This window comes from Protopterus annectens, chromosome 1.part1 (assembly GCF_019279795.1).
Source record: "Protopterus annectens isolate FY-2018-M chromosome 1.part1, PAN1.0, whole genome shotgun sequence".
Taxonomy (NCBI): Eukaryota; Metazoa; Chordata; order Ceratodontiformes; family Protopteridae; genus Protopterus; species Protopterus annectens.
In genome coordinates, this window is record NC_056726.1 from 1646597782 (window position 1) to 1646621116 (window position 23335).

General features: G+C 37.1%; 1 protein-coding gene across 2 annotated transcripts in view; it reads right to left on the reverse strand.

Moving 5' to 3' along the window:
• The window catches only part of ZC3H12A (zinc finger CCCH-type containing 12A), a 182339-nt gene extending 160282 nt beyond the window's left edge, over positions 1–22057 (reverse strand). Inside the window, exons 1-2 of one of the 2 annotated variants that reach the window (XM_044083800.1) lie at positions 21932–22057; positions 13237–13880 (exon numbers count right to left, since the gene is read on the reverse strand). In XM_044083800.1, coding sequence (XP_043939735.1) covers positions 13237–13841 — 605 coding nt within the window. In that variant the 5' untranslated portion in view covers positions 13842–13880; positions 21932–22057. Of the gene's footprint in view, positions 1–13236; positions 13881–14075; positions 14564–21931 lie in introns of those variants that run through there. The other variant, XM_044083792.1, reaches the window with a different exon arrangement.
• Between the last annotated feature and the right edge of the window lie 1278 nt (positions 22058–23335).

A 23335-nucleotide genomic window follows, 5' to 3' on the forward strand; every position in this document is an offset into this window, starting at 1 on the left:
CAGCATTGGATGGATGAAACTGTACTTGTAAATACACAAATACAAAACATGACAGACACACATAGTACACAATGAAACAAGAACAATGATGCACAGACACACGTAGTACACAGTGAAACAAGAAGAATGATGTGCAGCAAGAGAGCAAATTTAAATATAATTTAGGCTGCAGAAGCCACTGAGCTTGGCTTTCTAGCAACACCTTCAAAATCCATTATTAAAATATATACTCAATATCTCAATTAAACATAAAAAATAATTCACCATAGAAACTACTCAGAATCACGCGAATTCAGAAAAGGGCTGTCAGCTGGTAAAAAAGTAAGACTACAAGCCAATTTATTTTTTCCACTCAAATGATCAAGGTACTCAAGACCAATAATTGACAAATTCAGTATACATTTATTTAAGACAGTTAGTTGATGTTGTGTTTGTTTTATTTTGCAGATAGCAGTCCTCCTGCACTCCCCCATGTGAGAGACTTTATCCCTTACACTCCTTACTTAAATATAATAATTCCACAGTCAAATCAAAGGTCACACATGCTGAATCACTACTAGCACATTTTCCAAACTGGCAATGAAGCCTACTGCTTTAGTATTACACCTGCTCGAAGACTGTGTACTGTTATGCAAACCTAAATATTTGATTTGATTCTTCCTTCTTAGGTGCTATGACCAAATGGCATTGGAATTATTTGGTAGGATAAAAAGTTTTCTTAACCTGTACTTCAGTGAATGCTCAGCAGAGAATATTTCCAACTCACTGATGCTCAATTCAGCAGTCAGAGTTTTCCATGGAAAAGTCACTGCCAGTATGTAAACCATGCCAGCAGTGATGCAGTATGTGTAGACTTTTCTTTGCTATGGAATTACTATATGCAAGTAAGGGGTGTGGTGGATAATGTCTCCCACACGGAATGTGCAGAAATGGAAAAAACATTAAACTTGTTTCAATAAGTTGAAACTTCAACCATTTTTTTTCATCAAGGTGCAACTTTACTTAGTTAACCTCAGGAAATATAGTGAAAGCAAAAAGTCTAAACAGCAAAATGCAGTGGATCATCACACATAGAAAGTTATGTACTTACTATATACAGTTACATCTGGATGAGCAGGTCCACCTTGGTCAGCATCAGGACTAATGATGCTATCTAGCTCAGTGAAACTTTCCACAAGCTAATGTCCCCTTCCCTTTAATGCAAAGTGCCCTGCAGAACAGCTTCCTCTCCACATCTGTCATTGTAACAATCAATATAATCAGTAAAACGACCTCTACATTATGGAAGCAAGAAGCGTGGGAACATAGATAAGAATGGACCAGCTCAGTTAGATTATAACATGTTTTTTTACAATCTTTTTCAGTCCATATCTCAACTATATCACAGGAATGGATGGAAAAAAATTAAGCATCCCATGTTATAATCATTTTCATCTCCTCATATAAAATAATTCATTTTCTCAAAGTACTACCATGTCAGTGGTACAGTACAATACAGTAGCCAAGTACATCATAAAACAAGTACTTGCCAATGCTGAATGCTAGGTTACAAAAGTACTGAACTGGGACAATAGCAGCTGAAGATATATAATTGGAATAGTTGTGGGAAGCAATATATAGCATTTAGGTTCATATGTTCAAACGCACTTATTAGGCTACCAATCTATGAGGATTTTAACAAGCTTAATCTTACATTTTCCAATGATAGTTTTTTAGCCCTTACATTTTGCATATGAATAACCCAGAGGTAGGCAGATCAAGGACATGATGGGACATTTACCTGCTTTTAGCATCAATTAAATATATTACATTAAAACAATTGAAATAGTGAAACCACAAAGGACGCTCCACGGAGAACGGTGAATTAACCACTTTTATTACCAAAGACAAAACGACTTAGCGCTTTCACCAGTACAACTGGCTTCTTCACAGTCGTTTAAAATTTCACATTCTCAAATATTTATTGCACTCAGCCCATAGCCATAGGTTAAAATCAAACATACCCCACCCAATAGAAACATCACCCTACTTAATATGTATATAGTCACACAACATTATTTTTTTAAAAAACATTATATATATGTATACTGTATAAAAAAAAAATATATATATATATATATATATATATATATATATATATACATATATATATATATATGACAGCTGAGAAGACCGAGCAGAAGACCGACACGACGGATGACAACACCAACGCCGAGGATGCCGACATGGGGAAAGGCTGTGTTAATTAGAAAGGAGTGAGTTAGGGAGGGCGATTAAAGGTTAAAAGTGAGGGAGTTAGGGTTTAGGTTAGGTTAAAGTAGAGTTTAAGTTAGGGGAGGAGGGGGTAGGTGAGGTGCGAGTGTAGTACGGATAGGAGTTAGGTTAGGGTAAGGTAGTGTGGGCTTATAAGATTTTTGGTGTGCTTGTGTTGTGTGTGTGGTTTGTGGAATGGGGATGTGTTTTGTTTTGTATGGGGAATATGTGATTGATGTGGTTTATCGGTGTTGTGTGGTTTCGATTATGTCAGGTAGAACCATATATATATATATAAAATATATATGTCTCATATATAATATATATGTAACCTTGTATATATTATAACCATACTGATAATAAATGCTACAAAAACATAACAATCATACTTGATTTAACTAATAAAAAATGAATTACCAATGTTTAGTATATGCACCCAACTAAGTAATACAACATTCCATTAAGTTAAATTTGTTGGGATTTCAACTTTAAAAGGGGCTTTAAAGACACACTGTCATTAAGCCCAGGAAATTTTAGTGCATCAAGTCTTAACTGTCATTCTGTTTCCAAAGCACCCACTTTGTTTACCGTATCCCCACCACCACCAAACTCAAAAATCCGTCCTACCACAAAAAACAAGAATTTATTGAAATTGGAACATATAGTGCTGTGTAGATATAACGCATTATGTGTATCATTCTTTCTAATAGATCTAACATGTTCAGATATCCTGTCTTTTAACCTCCTAATGGTCTTACCTACGTAGAATGCCTCACATGTCATACACGAGGCCACGTATACTAAATTCTTAGTATTACAGTTACATTGACCAGGACATGGTATAGTGTATTTGTAACCCCACACACATAAATATGATCCTTCACTGATAAATCTACACCACCTACATGCCCCACATTTCCTCATACTGGATTTGAATTGTGGTTTGACTTTTCTTTCCAACATTCCCTTCAAGTTGTCACCTCGACCATAAACAATCAGAGGATCAGAGCCCACTATCCCTTTCATTTCATCACTTAAAACGCTTCTCCACAGGCTTTTCACTGTTTTACATAGATCCGGTGCTCTGCTGTTATACTTTAACACAAGACAAGCTCCAGAGTACTTGCCATCAATATTACTACTTATTGAAACTCCAGAATGCAAAATGGGAATAAACCTAGTGGCCCTACCTCTAACCACATCCTTTTTAATTTTGAGAAGCAATTTCAAAGGGTAACCACGTTCCAAAAACATCCCAATTAATTTAAACATCTCCACCTTAAAAATTTCTTCATTACTCACTAATCTTGATGTCCTAACCATTTGCCCCTTAATAACACCTGTCCTCTGATGCCACGGGTGACAACTATCAAAATGTAACAGGGAATTCGAATAATTTTCCTTCCTGAAAATGTTACTTGAAAAACCCCCACTACTTTTGCTAATGGTTAAATCCAAATAATTAATAACATCTTCATTCCAAGTATATGTAAATTTAAGAAAATTGGTCGTCCCATTCAAATATTCAACAAAATCACCTGCTGTTTTCTCATCACCCTTCCACAAAATCAACAAATCGTCCAAAAATCTATTGTACAACACAATGTTACTATTAAATCTAGAAGAAAAACAAACTGCTTTTCCCAAGTAAGTAACACTAAATTAGCAAAAAACGGGGCACACTTCGCCCCCACTGCTACTCCGGACACCTGCTGATATGTTTCACCCTCAAATGAAATAAAATTATTCTTCAAAACAATCTCCATTAAATCATATAGAAAGTTTAATTTATTTGTGTCCACTGTGTTACTCTCTACCATGCTGTCATAAAACCAATCCACACCTGACTGGTGTGGAATGACCGAAAATAGATTTATAACATCCACTGTCAAGAACCCAACAACTTCACCACTCGTATCCAAAGACCTAAGCCTTTCAAGGCAATGCCATGAATCTCTAAGTATATGGGCGGTTTCACTGACAACTGGCTTGCACTTGACATCAATGTATGCCGCTAAAGGCTCAGTCTTAGACCCCCTTGCTGCCACAATAGGTCTAAATTGTAAGTTGTCAGTGCCCTTATGTACCTTTGGAATACCAAACATACAGGGAATTTTTGGAAACTTAACACTCAAATAATAGAATTCTACCTCATCAATAACCCCTTGAAACAAAGCGTCTTGTAAAAACAAATCAATTTTGAGGTACGCTCTATTGATCTCATTAATAGAAACCCTCTTGTACGTCTCTTCATTGTTCAAAATCACAACCATTCTAGAAACATAATCAATTTTGAACATCACTACCATCCCCCCACCCTTGTCAGGTTTCATAAATCTGAACTGGTCAGAAGTCCTATAGCATTTCAACAATTCTCTTTCTTCCTTTGAAAGATTGTCTACTTCCTTAATGTCAGACGTTAAGTTTTTTCTAAACTCATACTCAACCAACCTTTCAAACAATACAATTTCAGCATTAAGGGGTGGTATAAAAGTACTCCTTCTTTTCAAAACTTGGGTACATGTGTTACAATTCCCCTCATCATTCTGCTTCCCCAAAGCTGAGAAAAAAACTTTTAAATGCAATTGTCTTGTATATAATTTTAAATTAATGAGTAAATGAGCAATATCTAATCTAAAGTTAGGTACAAAACTAATGCCCTTACAAAACAGGTCAAAATGTACATCACTAATAACAATATCAGTATAGTTATAAATACAAAAACCATTTCTTCTCAAAATCTGATGTGTCAAAACTTCACATCCCTCCAGACACATTTCCCCATTGTTACCATCATGCAAACTCATGGTACATGGTAACTCATCACCAAAAAAATCCATCAATGTCATCCCACCAACACCATTCAAAGATAGTGTGCCATCATTTTGTAAAATACTATAGTTCACAATCAAATCAACATCATTGTTGTTCATAAAACAATTGTCATCACAATAAATTAATAACGACCCCTCCTGTTGGCTCTCCTCCCCCGCATATAGGACACTTGCATTGTAAGAAAAGTATATAAATGTAGGTGATGAATTTAAAATGATACCCTAAAAGATTCCCAGATTAAACAGCATGACAGATTTAATGCTATGGCTTGAATCAAAACATTAGTGGTTAAAAGTGTCCAGTCATAAATGAATCCCAGGAAACAATATGCAATATTTTAATCTTAACAGCAACAGCACACGCGGTAACAATAAAGAGTTGCTTAAATCACACATGATTATGTTGCTTGAAAGGCAAACATCTCGATATAAACAAAACCCATAACTGGCCTACACAGATACATCAGCATTACACCTGTGAGTTTTTTAATGTGTGTCTGTATATACGTTTACATTTATATATATATATATATATATATATATATATATATATATATAGATATAGATATATATATATATATATATATATATATATATATATATATGTATATATAGTTACATACACACACACACACACACACACACACACATATATATATGTATGCATGGATTCATACACATATGTACAACACATATATGTGTATACATATATATATATATAGGTATACACATATACACCAGCACCTCGCTGGCTCTGTTCAGGAGGAATCTTGACCAGTGGATGGGAGATCGTAGGTTTACCCCGGGGATCATCTCTGTATCACTGCTGGACAGAGGCACGGCAAACTAATGGGTATAGTATTCTTCAACCTAAGGGGTGGTGAAAGCCACACAACTCTGGCTAGGCTTATAAATGCCCTAGGGCAGATAGCCTAGTATGAACCTATGAACCTATGAACCTATATATATCTGTAAGAATTGAATATGGATGAATCCCCTTTGGGTGGCATTTGTTTAGTCAACAAAACTTACCCGACTACACAGTCAAGTTAAAGTGAACATATAAAATGTGCATACTGTATTGAAAGCAATTAGATCTGGACTTTCCTTGTACCAGTGGGCAGCAATATAGTCTCTAGGCCTTACTGCACACCGTAAGGCTGAAACGTTCTTTGTAGCTTCAGCTTTATTTCAACCACAGTTCGGTTCCATTCTTTCCATATACAACATTCAGTCTATCAGTGACACTGAAGGTGCCAAGTCAGCCAGTAAGCACCCCATTCACCAACATTTCTCAGGTGGTTTACCTCAATATTGTTCATCTGGAATACAGAAATTAACTTTTTGAACCAAATGGCTTACCTGCATTCACAAATATTAAATGAACCTCACTGCATAACAAGCAGAACTGATAATATATATACCTGCCAGTTTGTGGGAGCTTCTGAAAACTCCTTGTATGTAGCTTGGTTACTAAACATTGCCATGGATATTACAAAAAAGGTTTAAAAGCTTTGAATGTTCTGTCCTGATACTGTAAGGTTTAATACGGAAGCTACCTTTTCATACACTGTTGGAAACTCCTGGTGTCTGGCTGGTGTGTGATTCTCAAACAATCTGGAAATATATCGCTGATTGATGAGTATATTTCTTGGCATTTTAACCTTTTAGAGTTCTGCATTGTCTTAATTTTGCCTGACTGAATTGTTTTATATGTTTTCTGGCATTGTTTTCTGTTTCTCATCTGTCCTGAAACTGCTTACTCCCTATTTCTGAGGTGGAGTTTATAAAACTGGTCTAACAGCTTTTGTGTTATCTGATTGCTTCAAGGCTTGCTGATTTAAAAATAGTTTATGTTCGTAAATTCCTGCATACATTGTTGGAAACACCTGGTGTCTGGCTGGTGTGTGACTCTCGAACAATCTGGAAATATATCGCTGAAATATTAGGGTACAGCCCAACACCCTCATAATGGGCGATTTCAACTACCCCACCATCAACTGGGAAAACTACTCATGTACCAACTCTTTTGTTCAACGTTTTCTGGAATTCATAAATTCCAACGCCTTGGATCAACTTAGCCACACCCCCACCAGGGGCAGCAATATCCTAGACTTGGTTATTACCAACATGGGCGACCGGTGTTCCACAACAGAGATCAGTTCCTCGTTGATCAGATCCGACCACAAGCTAATCACCCTAGACATCTACATCCCGCCCCCACCCCCCATTAGGGAAAACAACGTAAAAAAATTATCCAAAGCCAACTTCACACTTCTTAAGACAGAAGTGGCAAACTTCACGACACCCATGCAGACGGACAATAGAGATACGACTGCTGAATCCTACACAAATGCACTTTATAAGCACGTACACAAGTGCATGGATCATGCTATCCCTAACAGAACCAAAATGCTATCCTCCAAAAAAAGGGAAGCCAATCTGGTGGTCCCCTGCCATAAACGAACTCTACAACAGAAGAAAGAAACTGTTGTGAAAAAGAGTAAAATCCCATGATTGGAGGAACTCCCTGGTCAGCCTCAGTAAGAAGCTGAGATCTCTCATAAAATCCTCCAAAGCTAGTCACGAAAACAAAATCGCCACTGATTCTAAAGACAACCACAAAGCATTCTACAGCTATGTCAAGAATCTTAATGGCAACACTCAGATCTGCTCTGAGTTACAGCACAATGGCACTAAATATACAGAACCAATTGATATTGCCAACATCCTGGCAGATAAGTTCAGTGCTAACTTTACCACTCTCTCACCCCCTAAAGTGCCCATCTCTATACCGGAAGAATGCAAAGTTCCTGTAATCACAGCTGCACAGGTAAAAACCACACTCTCCAAAGCCAAGAACACAGCATCCATGTGACCTTACAACATCCCAGGCTGCGTTCTACACAAACTACAGAATGAACTGGCACCCCACCTAAGCACCATGTACAGTCATAGCCTCACCTCAGGCTTTGTGCCCACTGAATGGCACACAGTGAAGGTTATCCCACTCCACAAAGAGGGAGCCACCACGGACCCCGGGAACTACTGCCCCATTAGCCTAACAGGCCTGGTCTGCAAGGCAACAGAATGTATCATCATGGAACTTAGAAACAAAGACATTGGTAATCTCCAAACTCTGGACCCCACCCAGTTCGAGTTTGTAAAAGGCAGATCATGTCTCCTAATCCTGATAGACTTCTTTGAAGCAGACACCAAAGCCGTAGACAAGGGTAAGGTAGTCCACACAACCTATCTAGATCTCGCCAAGGCTTCTGACACCACCCCCACTCTGGAATGTGAACTGTCATCCCCTTTGGTAAAAACTATGTACCCATGGAATTATAGATAAACTCAATAAACTAGGTATAAATCCCCATGTCACAATGTGGGTTGCCAACTGGCTCACTGACAGAACCCACACTATGAAAGTAGCAGACTCCAAATCCGACTTCAGACCTGTGACAAGTGGAGTACCACAGGGTTCAGTCCTGGGTCCTCCCCTGTTTGGTATCTACTTTTCTGAAGTACAGGCTAACACACAAGGTCTTTGGCTAACAAGGTTTGCAGATGACTGCAAACTAGGAGCCACAATCGAACCTCCTAACAATGTGGACATCCTACAAAAGGGCCTCACTGAGACAGATGCCTAGTATCAAAGCCATGGCTTCAAACTCAAAGCCAAAAAGTGCACTGTCATCCCCTTTGGTAAAAACTCTGTACCCATGAGCTACCACATAGGTGGTAGTCTACTTAACACCGAAAGTGTGATAAGAGACCTTGGGACACAGGTGGACAGTAGTCTCTCCTTTGATAATCACATCACCACAGTAGTCAGGAAATCCTTCTATGTGGCACACCTCATCACAAAAGGTTTCTCATCCAGGAAAAAAGAGTTCATTGTTCCCCTCTAATCATCACTCATTAGTTCCATTATAGAGTACAAAGCCCCTTTTGGTATGTACCTCACAAGACATCTACAACAACTGGAAAGGCCGCAGAAATACCTCATAAAGAGGATTAACGGCCTCAAACAGATGGCTACGCAGACCATCTCAAAAAGCTCCAGCTTTACTCCATCACATATCACCTACTCAGAGGCGATCTCTGCCTAACATACACAGCTATGTCAAACCCAGAGCTATTGGACATGCTCCACTTTCAGAAATCCCAGTTCCTTCAAGCTACATGCCCTACGGACCTAAACCTTGTCACCACAATAAACAAAACACGCTGAAGGGATAGATTCCTGTCCCAGAGGCTTTCCATACTCTGGAACAAACTACCTATCTAAATCAAACAAAGCTCCTCATTAGCACTCTTCAAGAAAAATCTTGATGACTGGATGGGAAATTCACCCCGGGGATCACCTCAGGGGCTCTGCTCGACAGGGGCACAGGAAAATAATTTTCTTGGGTGGCGAGAGCCAGGGTATCTTTTTGGCTAGGCTTATATAGGCCCTAAGGCCAAAAGCCCAGTACCTACCTATGACCCTACAATGGAAGGGTAAACTATCTTCCTTTGCAAAACTTATTCAAACCCGCAATTGTTCTTAATGAATTTATACAAACTTCAACTGAAAATTACTTTTTCAGCAGTTTGTTCATTTGCAGAAGCAATTCACACATAACTCCGGTGTGCCATTCCTCTTCTCGCATGCTGTTGTACAACTGCAAAAATAATTTGTGCAATTTTATCCTTTTTATTTTCAAATAAAGTCATTAAACTGTCTCTGTTATACCAAAAGATTGCAGTACCATCTCCATCATCCTCTAAACAACAGCTTTTGAATCTGCCAGCTGGGAGTTTCTCCACCTTCTATGAAATTAATTATTTTCTTTTCTCAACTTCCATACCACAGTTTGACTGATATTTAAAAATATACTTAATCTTTGTGGTTCATACTTGGTAATATGTTGTGCTTGCATAAGATGCATTAAATAAGGCTATACCAGACCACATGAGAGGTTGCAAAATGCTTACCACAGCTTAGTACTACAGAAGGGCATAGATACCCTGATCATATATGTGTGAGTATACACATAAATTAAATTCTGTGCATGTGAATTAGTATCTATCTACATACATAATTATTTATCACAAATATGTGCAAATGCAACATTCCAGCTCAAGAGAGATGTCCACTACTCTTTTATGTAGGCTGCAGTAAGAAGGGTCAGATTTTATATAAAACGTGTTCCTTTAAACTGTCAAATAAATCAAAGATCTCTTCTTAAAAATTAAGTGGCTAGAGTCACTGTATAACATAAACTACACTTTGTAATACAGACCCAGAGCAGAAAAGGTGTTAAAAGTCTACGAAACTACAAAAACATATTAATAACACACTACCATCAAGTGCTCTTCTCCTAATTTTACAGAAGTTCAACTTCAGCAAGACTGTTTTCCCTAATGACATGTCAACATTAATGAAACAGATCAGGTACAAGATTGCTGGAAATTACTATTACTGTGTGGTTTACTTATGGCACACAGTGTGTCACTGTCAGCAACAGTGCCCAACAGTTCAATAAGACAATTTCACATTTTGCGCACACCAATGGTTAGTTCCAAACTAACACATCTTAGCACCTATGCTTAAAAGTACTCCAGAAAGATCTTGTCTCTGGAACCCTTGGTTTCTTAACTTATTGATCAATATCTATTGATATCAAATATCAAGGGGAAGATGGTACACACAAAAGAATAGTTGGCAAATAATCAAATAGGTTTTAAAAAGACAATAATTACAATAAATAAAACAGGGCAAAGCAAACATGCAAAAACAATATATTTAATACATGACATCAAATAATTATGTGACACCATAGTATTTACAACATGTATTCACGTATTTCCCTTTTGCAAGATCGTACCACAAAATACACAGAAATGCTAGTCTTTTTTATGAATACTGAATAATACAGCCACATGAACCTATAACAGGGTGAATGACATTAAAAAAATCATTACTTTGTATTCCCCATATAAAAGTACACTGTGCATCACAGCACAACGTTTGTCATTAAAACATGTTCATTACTATACGTCTCCCTGCCATCATAAGGGAAAAATGGAGAAAAGTATCTCATGTTAAACTGCCCCACATCACTGTAGGGTAAAACACATTACTGTGGTCTTCTGAGGTCAGCATTATCAAATGCCATATAGACTCTTCTTATTCCCAAGTCACATTAATCTAGAAGTGAAAATAGTTTAATATGGAGCACTGTTTGAATGAATAAATGAATGAATGAATGGATAAATTAATAAATTGCCATTTTTGCATTCTTCCTTCTGCCCCAAAAGTGCGGCTCCTATGCAGGGCACCCTTAGGGTGATGTGGCTCCAAATGTGCTTAAACTCTATTACTATCATCAGGGAGAAAAGTGCTGCCATGCAAGTGGATCTGTGCACCAAACAACTTTGTCCAGACTCACTGCACCTGCCAAATTCACTGTAGTTTGCAGTATGGTAAGCAAAGATAGCAAAATTCATTAACATTGCATGTCTTGGAATCTTATTATCCACACCTGGCATTACAAGACTCCTGGCCATTCTGAGTCAATGTACTAGTAGGAAATAGTGTTCTGGAGGATTTTTATGTTATTAAAATTTAGTATGTATGTCTCTCATATGTTGATGCATGTATGCATGCGCAGGAGTGGGCACAGACACTCCCATGAATGTGCATATCAAACACAATTTTGTTTTAAATAAGCAACAAATTAGTAAAATGTCACGACACAAATGGTCTCATATAATAAGATTCAGTGAACTTGGCTTTAGCAACAACTAACATAGCCAGGCAAATGTACAAGTCTTTTACCAACTAGTTGGTTAACTTCCTAGATAAATTCACATCTCAGGGAAAGCACTAAGGTAAATACCCATCTTAACTGCATAAAAATACAAGGCTTTCAAAAAGCAGTTTAGTTGTAATTTCTGACAGTTGTTGTTAACTGACATGCAGTTGAATCAGTTCTTTGCTGTTCATTCCATCTTACCCAGGCACCCCGAACCACCATCAAATCTCTGACAATGAGTTTGAAACATCCTGTGAAAAACAGCACCTCTTAGTAATTGCTTAAGCTGGTCACTGTCATTTTCACAATTATATACATCCCTCCTTCATTTCAGCTATCGCTAGTAAAGAATATTCTAAGTCTTCCAAATGTGCAGTATTTCTCAAAAAACACATCTGCTGGGAATTTTTATTCTAAAAACGGAAAGCATAAGTAACCGATTATTATACCATGATCCCCCCAAAACGTGCACGCTGATTGGCCAGCGTGCCCGTTGTAAATCGAGTTATACTAATGGAAAAAGGTCCGGTCGCCCGGACTTTTTTCCATTAGTATACTCTATCGCTATGTTAAATGGGTTTAACATGGCGAGACAGCTTTAAAATAAGCAACGGAGATCTCCGTTGCTTATTTTAAAGCTGTCTCGCTATGTTAAACCCATTTAACATAGCGAGACAGTGTTAAAAACAGCGGAGAAAGCAAGATCTCCGTTGCTTATGTCTCGCTATGTTAAATGAGTTTAACATAGCGAGACAGTTTAAAATAAGCAACGGAGATGTCCGTTGCTTATTTTAAAACTGTCTCGCTATGTTAAACTCATTTAACATAGCGAGACTAAAAGCAACGGAGATCTTGCTTTCTCCGCTGCTTTTGCCCAACAGAACTGCCGGATGCCAGGCATCTGCGGAAGGGCAGTAAACAGGCATTATACTATGCCATTATTTAAGAAAAGGAATAGTTTCTTTTCTTAAATAATGTCATGGTATAATAGCAATAACCCACTTCTGGGTGTGGGTAATGCTAAATTTACCACGGTTGGCTTTTTGGTCCTCGGGCTTCACCGGGACCAAACCACGCCAACCGTGGGTAAATTTAGCATTACCCACACCCAGGCGTGGGTTATTGCTATAATAATTAGTCAAAACATTACACTAGACAATAAACTAGTTGAAAGTTTTCAGTAGTACCCAAATCAGATTTAATTTCAGAGTCAGTGTATTATTTGTTAAAAAAATTAAAAAATGCAAAACTGATGACATAGGTAAAATAAAAAAAATCATGTACAAGTATGCTAAACTGAGACTACTTTGCAAACCATTTCAACATTTCTTTGCAGTACCTACCTCATTGCAACATTGCTTCCATCAATTACTACTGGTCGTAAATTGTTGCCCTCACCTGCTTCCTCAGGTGGTGGTGGGGGAGGAGCTGTGGCTGTAGGAGTTATGGATGAATTGCCTCCACGTGCAACAAGTACAGGTGTAGTAAGTGCTTCCTCTGCTGGTGTCTCTTTATCTATAGTAGGAGCGCTATTTTTAACAAGCTCCCCAAGGACGGTGTTCGTGTCAGCAGTAAAACCTTGCTTTTGGAGTGCAGCATTAATCTCATCTGGGAGATAACCAAGCTTTCGAAAGAAGTCCACTTTCATCTTCATCTCAGCATATTCTCCTGATTCAATGTCAGTACATGCTTCTTTTGCATGCCTGTATGACTGTTCTCTGCTCATCTTATTGTTCAGATTCATACTTGACTGTTTGGGAACATTCATTGAGATGTAGTTCATACTGACATAGTCACTTTCATTCAACTCGAGCTGGTTAGACATCATCTTCCATGCAGAAGGGCATGTTTGGACAGTATTCAAAGTGCAGATGAAGCGTTTGTCTCCCTTATTTGGAAAATCCAAGTTAGGCTGAAGGTCATATTGAAGGCTGTCTACATTCATCATTATCTTTTTCCTCAAATTGTTATTCTTTCATATCACACTCTATGAATTAAAATAAGTCTTAATTATTATAAAAATACTTTAGTATTCCACAATATTCATCTTTTAAAATCATGAACAATGAATTGCAAATTTTAGGAAGTCAATCGCTACAGAGAATAACTAAGAAGCATGAACAGCTGAATGGTAGAAAGTAAATATCACCCACCAAGTCATAAGTATTTATATACATCTTACCGTAAACAAGACAAAAGGGAACTGTCTGTTCTGGCAAGGTAAGCTCAAAGCACTTCCTTTGTTAACAAATTCTGGTTTTAGTCTGTTCCGGTTGCCTGTCCTGTAACCACTACTCACTGTCCTTTGATTACCTAAATATTCATTAAATGCACTCATGTACCCAAACTCTTTGATGCATTGTTCCCCAGCATTTAACTGTTTTCCATCCTCTAGCACTCAGTGGCAAAATCTAACCACTCCTTTACTTCACACAGTCCTGTTACTCCAGAATGAAACCAAGCCTCCACTGGTTATAAGTAGTCTGCTGGGTCTCCATCCCCCAAGTTTTCCAGTACTACATCTTTATCACTATTAAAATTTGCCAAAACCATAATTTATATGCTCTGTTAACTTCATGCATTAAACAGTAAACTATACTGCTGTCAAAAAAATAATTGTACAAATGTTAATCATTGATTTTGTCTGTACAAACTGTGGAAACTCTGACATAGTCAATGTTGAGGAGTGATAGTGAGTTCCCATATGACAAAACAACAGATGACACAGGATGAAACTGAAGAGAATGTGCCACAGGAAGATGCTATAGAACTTTCTATAGAATGCCGCAGGAAACAGAAAACAAGGGATGTGCCCTCAGTATGGAAGAAAATGAGTTAAGAGAAGAGTTGCTTGATTTAATAGACAAAGACAGATATATCAAGATCAATGAGAGAAATAGACTGCAGAAGTTTAATAAAACCCCAAAAGTCAGAAGCTTGATAAAACAAATGAACACAGTAATTAGGACTGCTAATTGAGATCCATGCAATATAATAGAAGTAAACAGAATATATTACACTGCTGCTAAATTAATAACTGATAAAATTCTACCACAGGAACATAGGGTCGTGAGGGAAAAGGGGGGGGGGGGTGAAAGCGAATACCATCATGGAAATACTGAACAGAGAAAACTATAAAGCAGCTACAACAAGAAATGTCACTGCTAGAAGATTATAGACGATGGAACAGATCAACAAAAATATTAAGAAAGATAGATGTCATAAAAGCAATGCGCAGTATTAGAACAGACCAGGATCTATTATGCACTATTGGAGATAACAAACTAAAATTTTCAAAACGGGTGGAAAGACCCACAAGATACGAAGATAAATATAAGGGAAAAGCACAAAATTTGCAATTTACTGATGACCCAAAAAAAAGTTGTACAGAGAATTGGGAAATAAGGTAAAAGGAATTGACAGACCGCCGAAAAAAGAGGAAGTAGATACATTTTGGAGAAGTATCTATGAAGATCCTGTGGAACATAACAAAGATGCTAAATGGATAGAAAAAGTAAAAAAAAGAATAAGAAGTTTAAAGGTACAGGATATGAAATGGGATGAAATAACAACCAGAGAGACTGAAACAAAATTGAGAAAAGCCTCTAATTGGAAAACTTCAGGCCCAGATGCAGTACCTAACTTTTGGCTTAAAGTATTAACTTCTTTACATGGGGATCTAGCCATGAGTAAGAACTATTTATATGCACACCCCGAACAGACACTGCACTGGTTAACAGCAGGAAAAACAATGCTCTTACTTAAGTGAACCTGCAAGCTACCCTAAAAATTATAGACCAATAACTTGTCTTCCAATGACGTATAAACTATACACGGGGATTGACGCCAACAAAGTTTATAGTCATTTATAAGAAAACTCAATTATGGCAGTAGGACAAAAGGGCAATAAAAAAGTCATATGGAACAAAGGATTATTTGCTGTTAAATAAAGTTATAGTGGGGAACTGTAAGAAAGGGAAGAATCTAAGTATGGCATGGATTGACTATAAAAAAGCATTTGATAATATCCCACATTCATGGATAAAAGAGTGCTTAAAAATGTATAAGGTACATCCTACATTGATTGATTACATTACAGTAACCATGAAACAGTGGCAGACCACTTTGCAATTAAGCCATGATAAAGGACAATTATTATCCCAGGGATAAAAAATCCAAAGGGAGATATTCCAGGGAGACCCCCTGTCACCGTTGCTATTTTTCCTTGCCATTAACCCATTAAGCTGCTTACTTAACAGCCTAGGCCATGGCTATAATTTGGCTTCTAGAAAACAACAAAGTCTAATGACTTTTCATCTTCTCTTTGTCAATGATTTAAAATTGCATAACTCATCAGATGAGAAACTGAAAGCACAGCTACAGGTTGTCCAAACTTTTTCAGATGATGTTGGAATGTCATTTGGTCTTGATAAATGTGCAAAAGCAACCTTCAAAAAAGGAAAACTGCAGCACCAGGAAAATATCAGTTTGGGACAAGAATGTGATATAAAAGAGTTTGAGCAAGAGAGAGTGTATAAATATTTGGGAATTGATGAAGGATCAGTAATAAAACATGAACAAATGCGAATAAAGCTTAGTAAGGAGTACTTTAGAAGACTTAAATTAATCCTGAAAACAGCATTGATACATAGAAATAAGATCCAAGCTATAAATCAATTTGCTCTTCCTGTACTAACTTATAGTTTTGGAGTGACTGAATGGCCCCAAAAACTGTTGGATAGATTGGATATTAAAACAAGAAGGATGCTTCATGTTCACCAAATTATTTATAAAAAAAAAATCAGTGTATACCAAGATTATATATTCCCCGTTCTCAAGGAAGGATGGGCCTCTTTGAAATTGATTACATGTATAGATCTGCAATCGTGGGACTCCACACATATCTACTGACCTCACAAGATCCAAATGTGGTGAACGTTTTGAAACATGAGTAGAATAAATCTAAGATGACATCTCTGCTTAATTTAACAGAAGCATATCGATGTCAAGCAGGAATGGAAATCAAACCAGAAGTGGATAAAAATCAAGCAGCAACTGAATGTGCTAATAAACAAAAGAACGAATATAAGGTGAAGGACCAGATGAGAAGGCAAGAAATGTGGAAAATCATAAATACAGTTGTAAGTATGGAAAACTTCTGGAAGAGGCTCATGTTGATCAAGAACAAACGCAGGAATGGTTAAGGAGAGGTGAATTTACATCAAGAAATGAAAGGTTAATATTGGCAGCCCAAGATAGTGGGCTACGTACATGTTGGTTTACTAAGTCCATTGAACATGTGGGAGAAACAGACATATGTAGGTTTTGTGGAATCGAATTGGAAACAGTCACACACCTTATTGCTGGTTGCGACTCTCTAATGGCAGAGGGACTGTTTACTGAAAGGCGTAATAATGTGGTGAGATTGTTACACTGGGGATTGTGCCAACATTATGGTATCGAAGTGGCTGAAAAACACTGGAAACATGAGCCACAGAGAATCATAGAAAATGATGAAGTTTACATCACATGGGATCACCCAATACCAACAGTCCAAAAGACAGATGCTAGAAAACTGGATATTGTGATCCAAGAAAAGAAGACAAAAGTAGCATTGATCATTGAAATCGACACACCTAGTGACTACAGTGTCTTGCGTACAGAGAGATACAAAGTCATAAAATACCTCGCTCTGCAGGCAGAAACGAGAGCCATGTGGAAGAAAGATACCCAGACAGTTCCAATAGTAGTAGGAGCAACTGGTCTTATAAAAAAGAATTTACAATTGTATTTAGATATGTTACCAATTCATGTAACACTGGGCACATTGCGGGTGCTGCGAAGAGCACTTTTGGCTAACATCAAAGAGTGAAACAATACTAATTTCATGAACTTTAACCGTGCTTGGACTTAAAATGGGGTCCATTCCTGTCATGGTATTAGAAACCCAAAAGACTTGGAGAAATTAAAAAAAGTGAGAAACCATATAATACAGTCATATTAAAAGAGCAAATTTTAAGAAAGTGTTCCACGTTTAATGTGTAGGTAATATGGTGGTGTTTCCACCTCTCTTCATTTTTCATTACTTGCCACTGGAGATTAGTTTGGGCAGAATTGGAAAAATACAGTAAATAAATAAAAAAATGCAACAGTCACATCTTTCAAAGTAATATAAATTGTTCAACAGATACAGGCAATTGCCAGAAAATAAAGTTATAAAGCACTTCTGGTGAATAAAGTATGTGCTGAAAGGTGACAGACTTGTGTTTGCCTTCAAAATCACCTCTACAAAGTCTACTTTCTCTATGTTGTGGTTGTGTCAGAGTACATTATACACAAAAGTTGGAGAAAATAAAGGACCCACACTATTCTTACTGAAAAAGCACATATACAAAAAAATATTATGAACTACAAGAAAAAGATTACTGCAAAATGGCATCTCCAAGTCCAGAAAAAATAACTACAGTACTTCAGCTCCTACAAGACTCTATAAAGGGTGGTGGTCTTCAATGGAAAAATGTATTTTTTTATTTTGTCTAAAATCACTGTGCTTCAAAAACAATCCACCTATTTTACAGCAACTGTGATTCAAAGAAATATGCTTTTTATAACTGTTTCTAACACAAAAGACACTAGCCTATTTATCTGTATATCATCACACTGACTGTTAGGTTTATTTGCTGCTGGTGAGTTTCACCCTGTACTCCAGGTTTGATTTCCTCACACTGCATTTGCCTACTAGGTGACCCTGTGCAACCCAATCTGAAAGTGGTCCTTGGTCACTCCTTAAAAGAGTCTTGCCCTTAGCTGGCTTACCCTGTTAACAAATGAATAAATAAAAAAAAAATAAAATCAACATATTTTCCTAAGTACCATTTCAAATTAGTACTCAGAAATACTCTCCATTACTACACTTCACAGGAATGTATGCGTGCATCTTTGTGTGTTTGCAACGTGCACAAATCTGAGGCTTTGCTATATACTCCAGTAGTGAGATCTTTTATGTAGCAGTGGTATCAAAATTTGATATTAACACTGCTTGCCTTTCAGTGGTTTACTAGTTTTTATTCCCAACTTTTTTTTTTTTTCATTTAATTACATAAACCACTTTATGACTTATCTAGAGAAAAAACATGAACGACCCAATATAGGAACTCTAAGTGCACTTGTTTGTAATAAATTGAGAAATATGTGTACATCTGAAAAAAACATAAAAACAAGGATTCTGTCATGATTAACAAGTTTCAAACTCTTTTTATGCCTAGACACATACCAAAATGAAAACAGTCTGTGGAAGTTAATTTGCAGTAGTGGCAGGTTATCTTTTAACACCTATTGGTTTTATTGTTTCCTCCCATTATAAAAATAAAAGTCTATTTATACAGGTGTCATAGCAGAAACATGTCACACAGTTTCTGTATAATTTAAATTGCATATTCCCTGCACTGAAGGGACAAATCCCAAACAAGAATTTCCTTATTTTATTAGCTTGCCTCTGTGTACAACCCATTAAACAGTTATACCTGTTTTCAGCATAGTTTTTAAGGAATAAAAAGGTTAAAAACAATGACCCAGTCATGCCAACTATGAAATGGTGCATGACCCAGATTTGCAACACTTCTGTTTGACGCTGGCCAGCAATGTTCAGTGTCAAACTTGGAGGACTGCCAGCATATTTTCACAGTGGGGAAGAGCAAAAAGATGAGTTTTTGAGTTTCCAAACTACCTTCCTCTTCTCTGAATTAGTATATATACATATATATATATCTCTGTATATACATATATAAACATTTCTATCTATATACAGATGTATATGCACATATATTTATATATAACTATATAAACATACACACATATATGACAATATAACCCTTGACTGGAGATGATTGTCACTACTGAAGTGACACCCCCACCCCATGTGCAAAATGGGAAAAAGGGGTAGAAGATGGATGTATGGATATATATATATATATATATATATATATATATATATATATATATATACACACACACAAACACACACACGCATATATATATATATATATATATATATATATATATATACATACATATATATTTATCTGTCTGCCTGTCAGCCTCCTAGGATATACTGAGTTTAATCAGCCATGTGTTGATTAGATGACACAATTATGCATACTGGACTCCTATACAACAGAAGTTGCACAGACACAATCAACTAATGTCAAGGTAAGATTGTGGGCATTAAAGTTTCATGTGCATACAGCTGTGTTTCAGACTGTAAGTTTTAGTAATTTACTCTTAAAAGAAGATATTGCTATTCAGAGGTAAAAATAAAATCTGTTGGACAGTACAGGCCTCTTGAAAGAAAAGCAGACCCTTACAGTGCAGTTTATTAACTTGTAACAGGGACAGGGTCCTTTATGTACAGCTTAGGGGGTACATTAAGATAATTTATACAAGATCTAGACTGATACATTACTGGCCACAATGACAGACAGTGCATTACTTGTACCTTTCTGCTTATACATCAACCTTTTACTTTTCAAAACTGCTGAAAGAAAAGCAGAAAACATAAGGGCTACTGAATCTTTCTACAAGTAGATATCAACTGTTGATACATTCACAGAGCCACTACCGGTGATATCCTGCCATAAACAACTGATTCTGCATTATGGTTTGTGATCATTATAAATTAGAATGAGTCTCTGGAAATCATTTTGATCAGTACCTGTTAAGAACTATATATTTAATAGAGCACAGCTATCCAACTCCATCTGTTTAGAAAGGAAGTGCATTTTTTTAATAACCACAGCCACACTTCATAGGCCATACGAGAAAGTTCTCAACCTTGTGATAAACTGCACTTAACCACAGATGCTAAGCTGTACTGCCACCTAGTACCTTGATACTGGATCAGGTAGATGGTCTGATTGCTTTTCTTTATTTGTTTAGATTTTTGGACCTTTAATTACCTGGAACATTGCTCATTTACAGACAGTTAAACCAAAAGGCATCTCCATGCCACTGGCTTAGTAATGTAACTGGTTTCTTGAAATTACTACTATGCGCATATAACACTGTTGTACGGGTATATGACTGTAGCACAAGAAGGAAAACGAGTGTATGCTGCCAGTGTAAAAAAGATGACAAACACTAACCTATAGGTTTTGTAATTTTTTTCTTGCCTGATTATGTTAAGGTAAATGATGTGCTTTGGCAAACAGCTGAAAAGCGAACAGCTTTGATAAGCCTTTCAGGACCTGAAAGCAGTATCACCATAACAGTGAATAAATCCATCACTACAGTCCCCAAAGACTCAAGATATCCCCTTCATAGACTCCACGATCGAAGGGTTCTTTTAAGCCCAGCCAAGTTTTCCCGAAAGAATAACAATGTCCTGTATCTGAATAGGACATTATGAGCCAGGCATTTATAAGGTACCTCTTTCAATACTTCCAAAGTAGTCTAGAAACTGTTAGGCGAAAGTGTCCAGAAAACTGCTCTATACACTATAACATCAGGTGCACAACTCCATTTGTAAAACTGCTTCTGTAAAATATTTTTGTTTGCCCCCCCCCCCCGAAAAAAAAACGCATTTAGAAACAGATCCAGAAAAAAAACTTTCATTAACAGTTCATGGATTTGATGTAGCATTTACAGAAACTGTAAAATACTAAAGACTTTAAAGCGTACAGAGATATAAAGGGCAAACAATTATAAATAATATAACAAATACTTTGCAAATTCAGAGTTATGTAAGTTCGGTCAGATGTAACTGTACACCACAGAAAAAATATACGTTTTCTTGTTACTTGTATGAGTCCACTATGATGAAATAATAGTTGTGTTGTGATTTAAGTTATAATTGTACATGACAGACAATAATTCGATCCCAACATACATCTAACCCTGGGAGGTCGACACTCACGCACCCAACGTCTGAAAACACAATGCCACCACCAACAATCGACGTTGAGAAAAGCGCATCACCACAAACTACCAAGATCACACAAACTCGGAGAAGAGGGAGAAAGTGAGGAAAAACGCAAAACTCACCTTCTCTCTATTCTCCGCCGTGACAAGACACCAGCGACTTCCCAACCAACAAGCGACAAACAGTAAACCAAACTTTCCCTCAGTCAGTCAGTTTTATATAACCTACTCTCAGCTGACACGAAAACCTAACAACCGTGTGCCCTTTGCTTGCTGCCTCACTCTTTATAACTGGTCGTGACGTCACTCGGCGAGTGCCCACCCTGCCAGTGAAGGGCTCTTCCTTCTCAAACTTCACAAGTATACGAGGAGGAAGTAAAAAGAAGGGCCACCCCGCCCTAACAACTGCCTGGAATTGTTAACCTGCGCTGCAGATTTGCATGCTGCCTGTTAATACTGGAAAGCCCTGTACAGGATGCAACACAAATCAGAAAATAAATGTTATTTCCTAGTTTTTTATGCTGCCAAGAAACGATTTCTGAAGGAAAACGGGAGTGAAACGTATATATGTGCCCTAATAGTGAAAGGACGGCAACGCACTTCCTTTTATGATAATAATAATTATTATACCATCATTTTTATTTTAGTAACGTTTATGCTTTAACTTCAGTATGACCAACTAATACTAACCAGTGGGAAATACTCTCTCATTCATTGCTACTGCTTACATATGGCTTCTGTGTATGGTAGGACCCTCACAAAGTTACAGATTTAAGACTGAAAAAACAGATACATCTTGTTTTTTCCCTGCGTTCTTAACTTGGGTGAGGGCATGTGAGCTTCTGAGCCTTATTTTATGTAAACAGCATCTGTGTCATTTTTAGACTGACAGAAAGATGAAGAAACCTTTATATTACATGACTTCCTGTAAATCGAACTTCCTTGTCCTCGCTATATTAATTGGTGAGGAGTGGTATCCCGAATTTAAAATATGGTTCTGAATAGCCATACGAATAATACGCATTAGACGCATTAGAGAGAAAGACATGACTGCAACTATTTTTTGCTCTTTGAGCCTTACAGAAAACACACGAGGATGCAGATGTGTGTTTTCACACGTGGAAATACATTGTTCATTTGCGGGACGATATCATCTGTTAAGAATAATAGGATGTAAGAAAGATTGTTTATTGATACTACTTGTTGTAGTACTATCAACAAGTTGGTATTACTGTTCTGCTGAGCTTGCAATAGGAGACTGCCCAACAGGAAAATTCAATTCTAGAACAGACCCATTTATCTGAAGTTCTTCTGGTTCAGAGTTCAGCACCTTCATCTTCAAACTATGAAGAACATAAATGTTATAAAACTCTCTCCCATGCTATAATAATGACTCAGAAAACATGAATGACCTGGGAGGTTAAAAGTACATAACTCCAGGGGTCAGTTACATCTTCAGAGTATGTAATTTCAAGCACCTTTCATAAGAAACCAAAGAACAAAATTCTCTTGCATATGAACACACAC